The following is a 12,512-nucleotide window of genomic DNA, read 5'->3' on the forward strand; positions in this document are numbered from 1 at the left end:
ACAGCCAAGCAGCGTGCAAAAGAATGCCGCCGGCGGAAATCAAAGGTCAGAAGAATCGAGCTTCCACGAACCAACCAAGTACCGAGGTGGAAAGCAGGCTTGCACGCACCAATGCTCTGTTGCAGCGGGCGATGCCCGAAAGTCAGTATGCTAACCAGGCAGTTTTTCTCCTGGATGGGAAGAGACAGGCCATCTTTTCAACCCAAAGGAGTCGGCTCGGCGATCTTATGTGCAGGAGAATCTAAGACGCGCACCTGGCAGTCGGACTACTGAGACGGCTGCACCAGGAGAGACTCTTGCGTTAAATGAATATACTCCAAGCCGACTCAGTAACATATCAAGACATATCAAGTATCGCTCATTTGCCCTTTTCAAGTATATTATAACATTCTATATCTTTTCTAGTATACCGAGCCCCTCGTTGTTAGAAGCAAAAATAGTTCCGGTAATTTGTTATATCTTTTATAGGAGAGGATCAAATTGGATTTTACAAGCCCTATCAACTAAATCTTACCCTATTCACGAGATTTCATTCTTGATTCAAGGTATAAATACCTATTTTATTACCACTATCATTCGGATACCTTGGATATTTGTTTCTTTTGTTTCTTTTCTAATCCTGTTGATTAGTATTTTTCTAATATCTCTTTTCACTGCTTGGAGATCTCTATTAACAGTGGTTAGTTTATTTATAATTAGTTTTTAGTAGTAATTTTTAATATCCTGATTAGCTGACTCAAGGTTAGCGCTAAGAAAACGCGGTCCTACTATACATCTCTTGATCAATGTGGGGTCCATCGACTCCAAGATGCCTGAGGATGTCTGGAGAATCAGGAGTGGAATTGCGGCAAAACATACAACTGAAAAGAAACATGCCAAAAGAAACAAATCAAAGAAACACCCGCCATGCAAAACATGCAGTCATTAAATCGTTGTGCTCATTACAGTTTCTGCTCCGCCACCGACCACCGCCGTTTCGATCCATCCCGGTCCCACGACTTCGCACTCCCCCACAGCCCCCGCTGCGACTGTGTTCGCTGCGGGACTTGTTTGGACCAGAGATCATCTGCTCGGTCTGGGTGTGGTGAGTCTTGACTGGCTGGTCGCGAGTCGCCAAAGTTGGGTACAAAGTCATCCTCTGTGTCGTCGGCCTTGTCCGAGGAGGACGGGTTCGAGCCCCAGAGTCCGGATGTACCCTTAGCCAAGGTCGACGGCCGCATGGCCAACGTCCAGCCACGAGTACTGCTACCTGAGCCTGACGTCGGTCCAATTATAAACGAGCCTTGGGCTAGCGATGGGCGCGGCCCGAGGCGATTCCGGTGAGTGGAGATTTGGGGGTGCGAAAACGGCTGTGGAGCCGAGGGAGATGACAGTGAGGAGAGCTGGGAGGGGTTGGCCCCTGCACGCAGGTGATCGGTCGAAGCCACAAGCCGTAAGGTGTATTCCTGTGCAACAGACCAATTATCCTGCTGCTCGGAGGAAAGCCGAGAACAATCCTCGCCGAGGCTCGCATCATGAACTCGGTCTCGCCGCACTGCCATAGTGAGGGAGGATGTGCCGATATCCAAAAGCACCGCGCGTCCGCTCAGGGAGCTGATCAAGGCATTGCAATCTGCTCCATGCGTGATGATAATGAGGACAGTCTCCGCATCGCGGTTGGTACTCGCCCCATTCGGCTTGCTTTCATGCTGGGTCGAAGCCAACCGATCGTGCTTGTGATACCATTCCACCATCCGCCGAAAGCCAGTCTCGACGCGTTCATGCATAGTACTCCATTCGTCGCCGTAATCTCCCCCCGTTCCCCAGTAAGGTTTGCGCATGCTGTCCCACTGGTAGTCGATTTTCGTACATGCGTTCCGTGCATGAGCGACGTATCCCGCGGGGATGGGGTCTGAAGCAGAGACGGCGTAATTAGGTGCTGGGGGTACATAGGCAGCGTCGACGCTGGACGGCAGGTTGGTGTCTAGGCGGCCCAAAATCTTCTTGGTGCGGGTGGTTTGGGTGGAACCCTCAGGGTTGTCGTACGTGCTGGCACGCTGGCGAGAGCCTTGCTGGGCGGATAATCCAAGTGAATGCAAGCAGCGATCCTCTTCTTCAATGGTAGGCGATGTGGGATAGGATTGGCTGCCCCAGCCTCCCGGGAAATGGCCCGAAGACGACTTGCCAGAGCCATCTCCGGCAAAAACCACATCGCTGCGGCGGAGAAGTTCTGCCTTAGCAGAGGCCAACATGCGGTCAGAGGCAGGCGGCGGTGTTATTTGATCAAAGTAGTCGGGAGACAGCCACTCGCCCAGAAACGCGTCGACGCGCAGCAGGCAGCGCGGATCGGGGGCCCCGGCGTCTGCAGGACCCACGGGAGTAGGACTAGCCTTTTCTGGCGTTTCGGTACCCGGCCGATGCTGCTTGATGCCTGAGCTGACTGCGATGGCTGTCTGGAGACATCGCAGATATGGGGAGGTATGGATCACGATGTTGTATTGGTGGGACAAGTCCGAAGGGGCGGGGCTGGGGTTCGGAGTCGACTGGGAGTCCGAGGTCGGAGGGCGACTGCGCTCACCCTCCGGGTCCTGTCCCGTAAACCCACGGTGTCGCAAAAGACTCGCGATGCGCACACCGAGGGCACGAGACTGGAGCCAGCCGCCGTAGGAGAGAGGAGGATCGTAAGGCGTGGGGGAGGTTAGATGCCAGTCCTTATCCGCGGCATCCAGGCGCGCGCCATGCCTAAAACAGTCAGTGCAAGAGGCATCACAGGTTTGCAAGAGTCCAGGCTTACCTGGCGATGAAGACAATGGGGGGTGATCGACCCATGGAGTGTCGAAAGCGTTCGTCGACACAATTCACTGTATACTTCGGTCACTTAAGAGGCTGGGGTCCCGGAATCAGCAGCAACAGCCGGAAGGACAGAAAATAAGTCAGAGAAACATGACGGCCCGGACGAAACCAGAAGCACAGCACGCGCAAGGCCCATCAACCTGACCGGGTCACTGGCGCCGTTTGGTGTCGGAGAAAAACCCGTGGCGCATGTGATGCTTAGTAATATTCGCTGATGTTACGGGATGATTGGTGCCGTAAAAACGAGGCATGCATACAATATACAGTGCCTTAATCCAGAGCTCTCGATGGTAAAAGCTCCTATTCCCACAAGGCCCTAGTAATACATATGACCTTGGAGCTTGAAAACCAAGACCAAGGAAGTGAATGTGTTACAAAAATGCAATGAGAAGCACGATCATATCTTGGAGAGCCACTGCACGATCTGGCTAATATCTAGTAAGAACAACACTTAAATTGAAGGGTGTCGTGATGGTTTGCCCACGCAGCTTTATAAAAATCCAAAACTATGCAATATTGGTGCATTGGTGACAGAAGCAGCTTTGGATCTCGCTCTAGAGCCTCTTCTGAAGGAGCAGTTCTCGTCATTACCCACGACATGGTTGGTTCTTTGTCTATGGTGTGACTAACGTTTGCTCAGTGGGCTATCTATCATTACCACCAAATCAGTTCAAGTAGTTGGGAATGTATTTATCTTGCCTGTGTTGAGAATCCTATTCGATGAGAAAGCCTCGTGCAATTGTAGCGGATCTTGGGTATTCAACCAACCTGGATTGCGTCAACCTTACTATTTTGTGGCTGCCTTGGTTGCCTCTAAGAGTATAGTGGGATATAGACATATTCTGAGCTATATTATGTACCGCCACCGTACAGGGCTGGTTAAATCGCTGGTGGCTACGATGATTTAGCCATTTACCCCATCGGACCAAGTAGTATACTCAAATGAGCTGTGGCAACGCATGTCAATAACGAGAGACAATATATCCCGGCATTGTGGCGCCTCCACATGAGCATCGGACAGGCCACACTGGGGCTAAAAGTGTATTTAGACTTATATTTAAGAACTAGCGACAATATACAAATATTAATTAGCACGGACCAAGGAAAACTTTACCGGCGTGTGTGAGATTATTGTGTTGGACCATATTAGTGAAGTGATCTTTCTAGGGCTTTACGATCCACCACTTTGATGAAGGGATATATAATAGGAGCTCGTGGATGGAATGCATATGTCACCAGGCATGGGGCAATATATGATCCGCATTCCTTTGACATCATTTTCAAACGTAGACAAGGTGTTGAACTTCTTTTCTAGAACTTGAAGGTGGTGGGCCTCTACCATGACATGCGGATTCTACGTGAATCCACGACGTTATGACTTGATAGACTGCGACAATGACGCCAATATTAGAAATCACATTTGACCTCTCAGCTCACTATATATAGGCTTGTGGTAGTCCCTCTGTTGAGGAGACCCGCACTGAGACTCTGCAATTAATATTCAAGTGTGACACTAAACCGACATTGAACGCTTTCAATCACAGTATATATTTTTAAACTACTCATTATGCGCCTCGGACTTATCTGCGCCGTCAATCTATTGACAGTTTCTCGGTAGCTTTGAATTCAAGTGCCTTAACTTGAGTAAGATATGTATGAGCTGGATCTCTTGTTTGACATTACGGTGTCCCACAAGAAGACCTCAAATGTTCCGGTCAGTTGCATAGGAAATTGCATTGTAAACATAGAACAACCATTTGAGTACATGAAAAGCCCGGGTCTCCATAAATGAAGATTACCTGCTTCTATAGTCTCGAATCTCTCATGCCTCTACTGCACCCCATCCACCACCACCGGCAGTCATGATGACAACCCGGTCGTGTGTTTTCACCGACACGGTATTTTTGCCGCCAATGTTGATCTGGCGCTCCTCTCCTGTCTCCGCATCTCGGGTGATCCATTGGTTGAGCCCAGGCTGCGCATCCTGGCCACCCTCAAGTCCATAGGGTCGGTGTACACGCCGCTCCGAAAGGATTGAGCACTGCATCGGAGCTAGAAACTCGATGTCGCGCACCACTCCTTGGCCTCCCGGATTCTTGCCTCGTCCACCCGAACCTTCCCGCAGAGTAAACTGGCGGAGCATGGTGGGATACCGCTTTTCCAAAATCTCCGGGTCGGTAATGCGTGTGTTGGTCATATGGACGTGTACCCCAGATTCTCCTTTCCACGACGGTCCCGCGCCACTGCCGCCGGCGATGGTCTCATAGTACCCAAATCCAGGAATCACTACGGCACCGGTGGCTGGATCAAGCTTGGGGTTCGTGCCGAACGTCAGGTTGTTGCAGCAGCCCTGTGATGCAGCACAGGCCTGGAAGGCCTTGAGAACGACATCTGTGATGCGCTGCGAGGTCACCACGTTGCCACCAACGACAGCAGCGGTCCTCGTCGGCGAGAGAATGCTGGGAGATGGCACTTGGATGTCAATCGGGGCCAGACATCCCTGGTTGAGCGGAACATCTGCATTGATCATGCATCGCAGACAATAAATGATGGCGGAGTGTGTGATGGCAATAGGGGCGTTCCAGCTGCCGTACACCTCGGGACCCGTCCCTGCAAAATCAAAGACGGCCGACCCGTTTGACCCGTCAATGGTGACCTTCAGGCGAATGGGGGTGCCATCGTCCATGTAGTCGACCGCCTCCAATGGCTTTCCACCAAACTTTTGATATAGTCCCTTCAGCAAACTGCGGACCGCAGTCTCCGCCGTCGCCTGAATGGCATACATATACTTCTGCACCGTTTGGACGCCATACTCGGCAAAGAGTGTTTGGATCAAGCTGATCCCGCGGGTGTTAGCGGCGATTTGGGCTTTCAAGTCGGACAAGTTGTCGCTAATACAACGTGCGCCAGCGCAGCCAGGATACTGCGAAGGCTTGGTGACCAGCAATTCAATCAGACGTGCCTCGTCCAAGACGCCATTACTGACGATCTTGTCGCCTTCGATAGCAGCACCCTCCTGCCATAATTCAGTTGACTTGGGAGGCATCGATCCGGGCAAGATACCGCCAATATCTGCATGGTGGCCTCGCGATGCCACGTAGAACATGATTTCGGTGCCACCAGGACGATCGAAGACGGGAGTAATGACCTAACAGCACGATGAGTTTGAGGACTTGCAAATAGAACCATTCCTTACCGTGATATCTGGCAGATGGGTACCGCCACAGCTGGGGTGATTGGCAACCAACACATCGCCGTCTTTCAGGTTCCCCAGCCATTTTTGATGCTGGTAGCGAACGGCAAATTGCATCGACCCCAAATGCACCGGCACGTGGGGTGCATTGGCTACAAGCCCTCCGTCGGGAGAGAAAAGAGCACACGAGAAGTCCAATCGCTCTTTGATGTTGGTGGAAACAGAGGTCTTTTGCAGCGTACGACCCATTTGTTCGGCAATGGACATGAAACGATGCCCAAAAATACTGAGTCGGATAGGATCAATTTCGGATGATTGGTTGGGGTCCGAAGACGAGGTAGTTGGCTCGTCTTTCAGATCGATGACGATGCAGGTGTCAAGCAAATTTGCCACGGAATTGGGAGCCACAACAATTGTTTGGGTCTGGTCAATGATGACAGCTGGACCGGTGATGCGGCAGTGCTTTTCCAGTTGATTCAGGAGGTAGACGGGCGTATCAATACGTGTTGAGCAGCCATCGAAATAGGCCGAGCTAGTATCTGCCGGTGCCGTCGACAAATCTCGCAGGCTCGCCTCTTTCAACTGGTTCAATGGGCTCCGTTCCGTCCGCACCTTGGAGGAGGCAATGGTCCGTACCCGGATGTCGTCAACGAGAACTGGTCGTTCCGAGATAAAATTGAACTCGCGGCGATGACGGACATGGAATTCATCCAAAAAGTCAGACGAGCCCTCGGGCTTTAGAATCATCAGGCTAGTATCCGAACCCTCGTACCGCATGTTAAGATACTGTTCATGTCGCACTTGATTCGACGGAAAGCCCTGTGCTTGCATCTCATCTGTAGCTGCGGCGGCTATCTCGTTAAAGCGTTGGAGCAGAGACGAGTGTGAAGATTGATAGTCGGACGAGACTGGCTCCTGGGACTCTTTGACCACTTCTGCTAAAGCCAAGCCGTATGCTGACAGGACAGACGAGTATTTGTGGATTATAACGCGGGAAATCCCCAGGGAGGCGGCTACAGAGCACGCATGCTGGCCTCCAGCGCCACCAAAGCAAGCCAGATGATGAGACGCAGTCTCAAATCCACGGGCTTCAGTGAGATTGCGGATTGGCCGGGCCATGGATTCGTCTGCAACTTTGAGGAACCCGAGCGCAACCTCCTCTGGACTGTACTCTTGTTGGAAATGATGCCGGCGCTCGACGTTAATCTTCTGTGTAAGGTCACTGAAAAGCCGTGCTGTGACCTCTGTGTCCAGTGGTTGATCCTCGTTTGGTCCAAAAATGTGTGGGAAATACTCCGGCAGTAGCCGACCGAGGAACAGATTGGCATCGGTTACGGTCAAGGGACCACCTTTCCGATAACACGCAGGACCTGGATGTGCGCTTGCCGACTCAGGTCCAACATAAAACAGACCGTTGCGCCAGCTAAGAATGGAGCCACCGCCAGCAGCCACGGTGTTGATGTCGAGCTGGGGTGATTGTATCGAGACGCCAGCGACTTTCGATCCAAAGACATGTTCCAGGTGACCATCAAAACGTGACACGTCAGTAGATGTACCACCCATATCGAAGCCGATGACAGGAGTTTGCTCAGTAGGATCCCAACTTGTGGCTGCAAAGCCCACCACTCCGGCCGCTGGGCCAGAGAGGATCGCCTTCAGCCCACTGAACTTGCGGAAATCAACCAACCCGCCATCTGACTGCATGAACTCAAACCGACAGTCCTGTTGGCTCTCCAAGCCACCCTCAAAGCTAGACGAAATGGAGTCGATATAGGTCTTGATGACCGGGGTGAGGTATGCATCGGCCGCGGCCGACATTCCGCGGGGCACGATCTTGATCATAGGCTGTAGCTTGGAAGACAGAGTGACAGAGAACCCCATTTGCTCTGCAAGCCGCCCAATCTGAAGCTCATGGTTCGGGTAGGCAAATGAATGCAAAAGGGCCACAGAGAGAGACTGATATCCTTGCTCTTTGAGGCGCTGAAGTTCTGCACGCACTTGCGCAAGATCCAATTCCTGCACCACGCGGAACGTCTCGCCGGTGATTCCCTCCACAACTCGAGAATCTGAGAAGCAACCACTGTCTGCAGCATGGTGGCAGGGTATCACTCGCTCATTAACTTCGACCACGCCTTCTGGTAGCATTCCCGGACGGATCATTGATAAGTCGAAGATGGCTGGGCGGGACTGGTCGCCAATTTTGAGCAAGTCGCGAAATCCCTTCGTGGTGAAAAGGACTGAACGAGCACCCTTCCGCTCAAGTAAGGCATTGGTTGCAACAGTGGTGCCCATACGCAGACAGCCGATGAGGTCGAGCTTCAATGGTTGACCCCGTGGATGTGACTCTCCCGTCGCACGCTCGAGGATCTGACGGATACCCTCGGTGGGTGCATCTTGATAGTGAGATGGGTCTACCGAGAGGAGCTTGAGAATAATGTCTGGACGACCGGGCACAATGGCATGGACATCAGTGAAGGTGCCCCCACGGTCAATGGAAATGGTAATCTTCCCGGATTCTGCCATTGTGTCAAAAAAGAAATCTAATAGAAAAAAGTGAACATCAAAACGAGGGGTACCACCGGCTTCATATATCAGAGGGCCCCTCTCTGCCCCAGACATCAATGGTCATCGCAATCAGTGTATGCAAGTCACGTGTCGGGCCGATGGCCTGCGCGTCGGGAACATCGGGCCGACAGGGAAGAACGAGCCGAGGGAGTCTGGGGTGTGGAGTATAGAGAAAAGAGAAGAGAGAAGATTAGAGAGCGGGAAATATAGGCTTTGAATATTGCAACAAGGGCGTCAATAAGTTTTAATAAAAGTCAGTTGATGCGAGAGAGGTGGAAATTGGTAGAAACATATCAAGGAATGCACCACAGAAGTGACAATAAAAGTAAAAGTAAACGCACACCTAAGATATATTCTGAATAAGATCACTATTCTATCGTTTCAAAGTATTCTCAATCCAATCAGTGTCCATGTCAATATCGATCTGGTCCAACGCCCCCTCCCAAAGTGCTGGATCATCATTGAGGTCGAATTGAAACGAGATGTCCTGGAGCGAGGATAAATCTGGCTGTGAGGGCCATGCAGCGGCGAGCAATTGAGGATGGGTAGGTGCTTCTTCTGTTGCCGGGCTGACTGGCTGCTCGCTAATGGGCGTGACAGGGGCATTTCGGGCGATAGGACTCGTACGGCCAGTCTCGCTTGTGCCAGCGGTCTTTGGCCCAATGGCCGCACGCAGTTCCAGCAACAAAGAATGACGTGAGCCTAGGTATGTGTTTCCACGATCGGCCATTCCACGGAGAAGGTTCAGGGCAGTTTCCATGGCCCGCGCGTTGGTTTCGTTGTGTGGAAACGCCGCGTTTACCATGACGAGCAGCAACGCTGCCGAGAATATATATTCACCATCAAGGTAGCCATAAGTAGCTACAGCAGTCACGCGGTCAGTCAATGTGGTTCAATAGAGGAAGTGGGAAGTTATATCAGATACCAATGAGGTTATGCTTGGCAGCGGCGTCCATAATCAAAGTTGTCGCGCGCGCAGCCGTGATGCAACTCTCAATGACCGCCACGGTGTTTGGGGCCAGCCCCTCTTTCCAGTCCCCGGCCGAAGATCCAAGTAGCCCTGCATCCAGTCGCCGTTGAATGATGTAGAAAACGAGCGGACGTGCGGTCATATTGACGCATGAGTAGAAATGCAAGTTGATCGACACCGATTCTCGGTTCACGTGGGTATCCAGCGTGGTGAAGTCGACGCGAAGGCGATCTGGGACCTGACGTAGCCAACTCGAGAGATCATTCGTGATGCTCTGAACGGAGGCAATCAGGTTGGACCCAGATCGAGGCTTTTTTCGGTAGATCTCTGCATGACGCCGCGGGTTGTTAGAATGAACATGTAATATAGGGAGAGCACATTCGATCTAACCTTCTCCAATCCGTCCGAGGATGCGGGAGAGCTGTGTATAGTGAGTCAGCACAATCGATGGCCAAGGATCAGAGGTCGATTGATCCTAGGAGAGAGTGTCAGAATAATCAGTGTCCTTGACGGGGACTGGGTCCAACGAACCAATGCAGCCGGCCAGGTCGTGCCAATGTCTTCATCATGAATGGTGATAGGATTTCCGGACTTTACTGAAAGTAATCTGCAAAAAAAATAAGCATTTGAGGGATACCTTGAAAGATTCGAAGATTCGATCACGGTACCGGTCCAAGCTATAGACAGACCACCAGGCTCGGCGACGTCGGTTTCGGTCAGCTTCACTAATGTCAGAATCCAATACCTCTTGATGAAGCCCAAGAGATATTGCCATGCGCAGTGCGAGTCCAATCTAATCCCGTTAGAACATGTAACCTGCGAGGGGAGGGAGGCTTAACATACATAGAGGAAGGCGGCATCACGTCGGTTCAGATTCTGCATGTAGTATGCCACATAGCACAGCACCTCCACGAAGAAGATCGAGCCTTCTTCGTGGATGTCAGGCAAAAAGCGCAATGCATGCTTGAAATATTTGAAACCTGGTGGCCCGTCATCGCCTGACCATTGGTTTACTGAATACATCAAACCAAAGGCTATGACCAACAAAGTTTGGCAGTATACTAAACAGGATTCGCGGTGCGAAAAGTCTGGCGGCTGGTGGTATACCCAATCCAGCCGTTCCTCAAACCCAGAGGGCTGAATTAATGAGAAGATGGTTCCGATGTAGGCATACTGCACCCAAAAGAGCCGTTTGGCGAACTCAAAGGGGGGTAATTGTGGGAGTGCTCCGCCCACCGACCGCCGGAGGGACAATGGATCATCGTAGAGTGGACGGACATCCCATGCAAAATTTGCTGAGCCTGGGTTGAGGCGCTTGGCCAGATGGGTGGTGGATGAGGCACCCACGAAGTCTAGGAGGGTGCGTTAGTCCAGGACCGGTAAACAGGCCACACACACAACGAAGGGGTGCGTACGATGCTCTCCCGATCGGTTCAGGAACAAGTTATCAGTCCCATTGTACCACCAGTCATCCCGTTCCGATGGCACCCCACCATCGGAGTAGTAGGTCGATGTCGACGGAGCGCTGGGTGGTGTAGAGTGGTTCCCGTCTGTACCCCTGTCAGACAAACTCACGCCCCGATCGAATGAAACGTACCTCGCAGTTTGCGTGCTTGCGACTGTAGTTGACGATAGTAGCTGGGAGCATCATCAGCATGGCCTCTCTCGAGTGGTGGGAATTGCTACGGACCTTTCTGTGATGGACACGCGTTTCTCCGCCTCTGAGTACACGCACATATGGCCAGCATCCACGCAAGCTGGACAGGGTAGCGGGGGCGTGCCAGCACAGCGGGTTTTGCGGTTACGACATCGATTGCATCTGCCTGGCGATCAGCTGGAGGGGTGAGTCTCGCCGGGGAGAATTTCCATACGCCACCATCGACCGTCTCGCTGACCGATCCTCCGATCGTCGAGAGATGCCTTTGCCATGGACCATTTCAACGCAGAATTCTCATATTGGCGGGGGAGGAAGCCAAGTCCCGGTTGGCCGTGGGGAGGTAGTGAGGAGGAAGACGACTGAGGCTCTCTTCCCCACATTTGTTTCTCTTATCATCGGCCCGACGGGGTTTTATCGTCTACGCCATCGCATCCAGCAATGGATCCACACTGGCTATGATTGTCTCACGGGCTGTCGCTATTCCTACAAATCTGGCTAACTCCTATAATTCCCTGATTTCCACTAAAGAATGGCCATCCCGTTGGGGGGACTGGCGACGCCTCCCGGGACCTTCAGCGGCACACTACTGAAGAAAAAGCTCCAGCGACCCCTCCGACGACACGCCCGGCTCAGATGCTCGAGGTCAAACAGCTCGCCGATGGGAAGCCCCCAGCCCGCCAGCTGCCACTAATGCAGAAAGAACTCCGGTTTCTGGCACGGACACGCCTCGAAACTGGGCATGTCTCCTACGACGGCTGCAAAGCTATGGCTCCGGATCCAGCGGAGCATGCCTTCAGACGACTCGACCCCGATCATCGGGGGCGCCGCATAGTCGGCAAGCTGCTGGCATTCCATCTACGAAAGCTGCTCATATGCGCGAGTCCAACCGGTTCGAACAAACAGGATGTTGCCAGGTCGGAAGATGACGTTTTGATTGGCGGCGACCTCTTGAAGATCCGAGACCGGAATGGACTGCGGTTGAAAGCAATTCACCGGTTTTGTATTGGCTTCAGCCCATGCTGCATAGTCCAGGAGCACGCCTCGTCCGACGACTCCCCCATTTTCGACCCAGACTATGGGGGAGTTAGTTAGCCCGAAAGACTAGAGCCTCTGGGCCTGAACTCACCGTGGATGCCATTGCGCATCGGGATTTGAATGTCGTGTAGGGACAGCCATTGAAGTAGGTGCCCTCTTTCGATCCATAGTACCGAAACCCGTCCCACAGCGAACTACACTGCGTATTCAAGACCCAGATGTCATCGTTGACCGGACGAGGAGCCTTATTCTTGAGCGTA

The 12,512-nt window shown here is 52.3% G+C and overlaps 6 protein-coding genes across 6 annotated transcripts; 1 reads left to right on the forward strand and 5 right to left on the reverse strand.

The window, feature by feature from the left end:
- Positions 1–23: 23 nt before the first annotated feature.
- Positions 24–273, forward strand: NUU61_008405 (uncharacterized protein; the record flags this gene model as incomplete). The annotated part of the gene is made up of 2 exons (XM_056658930.1): positions 24–141; positions 209–273. 2 exons carry the CDS (start codon positions 24–26, stop codon positions 271–273), a joined length of 183 nt encoding a protein of 60 aa, XP_056509223.1.
- Positions 274–941: 668 nt separating this feature from the next.
- NUU61_008406 (uncharacterized protein) lies at positions 942–2,808 on the reverse strand (the record flags this gene model as incomplete). The annotated part of the gene is made up of 2 exons (XM_056658931.1): positions 942–2,721; positions 2,774–2,808. The coding sequence occupies 2 exons, from the start codon at positions 2,806–2,808 to the stop codon at positions 942–944; spliced, it is 1,815 nt and encodes a 604-aa protein (XP_056509224.1).
- A 1,846-nt stretch (positions 2,809–4,654) lies between these two features.
- On the reverse strand, positions 4,655–8,548 carry NUU61_008407 (5-oxoprolinase; the record flags this gene model as incomplete). The annotated part of the gene is made up of 2 exons (XM_056658932.1): positions 4,655–5,980; positions 6,029–8,548. 2 exons carry the CDS (start codon positions 8,546–8,548, stop codon positions 4,655–4,657), a joined length of 3,846 nt encoding a protein of 1,281 aa, XP_056509225.1.
- A 415-nt stretch (positions 8,549–8,963) lies between these two features.
- NUU61_008408 (transcription factor domain-containing protein) lies at positions 8,964–11,297 on the reverse strand (the record flags this gene model as incomplete). The annotated part of the gene is made up of 9 exons (XM_056658933.1): positions 8,964–9,451; positions 9,516–9,887; positions 9,951–10,035; positions 10,092–10,167; positions 10,229–10,353; positions 10,404–10,912; positions 10,976–11,110; positions 11,158–11,198; positions 11,251–11,297. 9 exons carry the CDS (start codon positions 11,295–11,297, stop codon positions 8,964–8,966), a joined length of 1,878 nt encoding a protein of 625 aa, XP_056509226.1.
- A 442-nt stretch (positions 11,298–11,739) lies between these two features.
- Positions 11,740–12,072, reverse strand: NUU61_008409 (uncharacterized protein; the record flags this gene model as incomplete). Its single annotated transcript, XM_056658934.1, has 2 exons — positions 11,740–11,904; positions 11,968–12,072. 2 exons carry the CDS (start codon positions 12,070–12,072, stop codon positions 11,740–11,742), a joined length of 270 nt encoding a protein of 89 aa, XP_056509227.1.
- NUU61_008410 (uncharacterized protein) lies at positions 12,073–12,362 on the reverse strand (the record flags this gene model as incomplete). The annotated part of the gene is made up of 2 exons (XM_056658935.1): positions 12,073–12,290; positions 12,344–12,362. 2 exons carry the CDS (start codon positions 12,360–12,362, stop codon positions 12,073–12,075), a joined length of 237 nt encoding a protein of 78 aa, XP_056509228.1.
- Positions 12,363–12,512: the final 150 nt, after the last annotated feature.

The sequence above is a fragment of the Penicillium alfredii genome, assembly GCF_028826965.1.
Source record: "Penicillium alfredii strain IBT 34128 chromosome Unknown utg000010l_segment0_segment0, whole genome shotgun sequence".
In the NCBI taxonomy this organism is placed as follows: Eukaryota; Fungi; Ascomycota; class Eurotiomycetes; order Eurotiales; family Aspergillaceae; genus Penicillium; species Penicillium alfredii.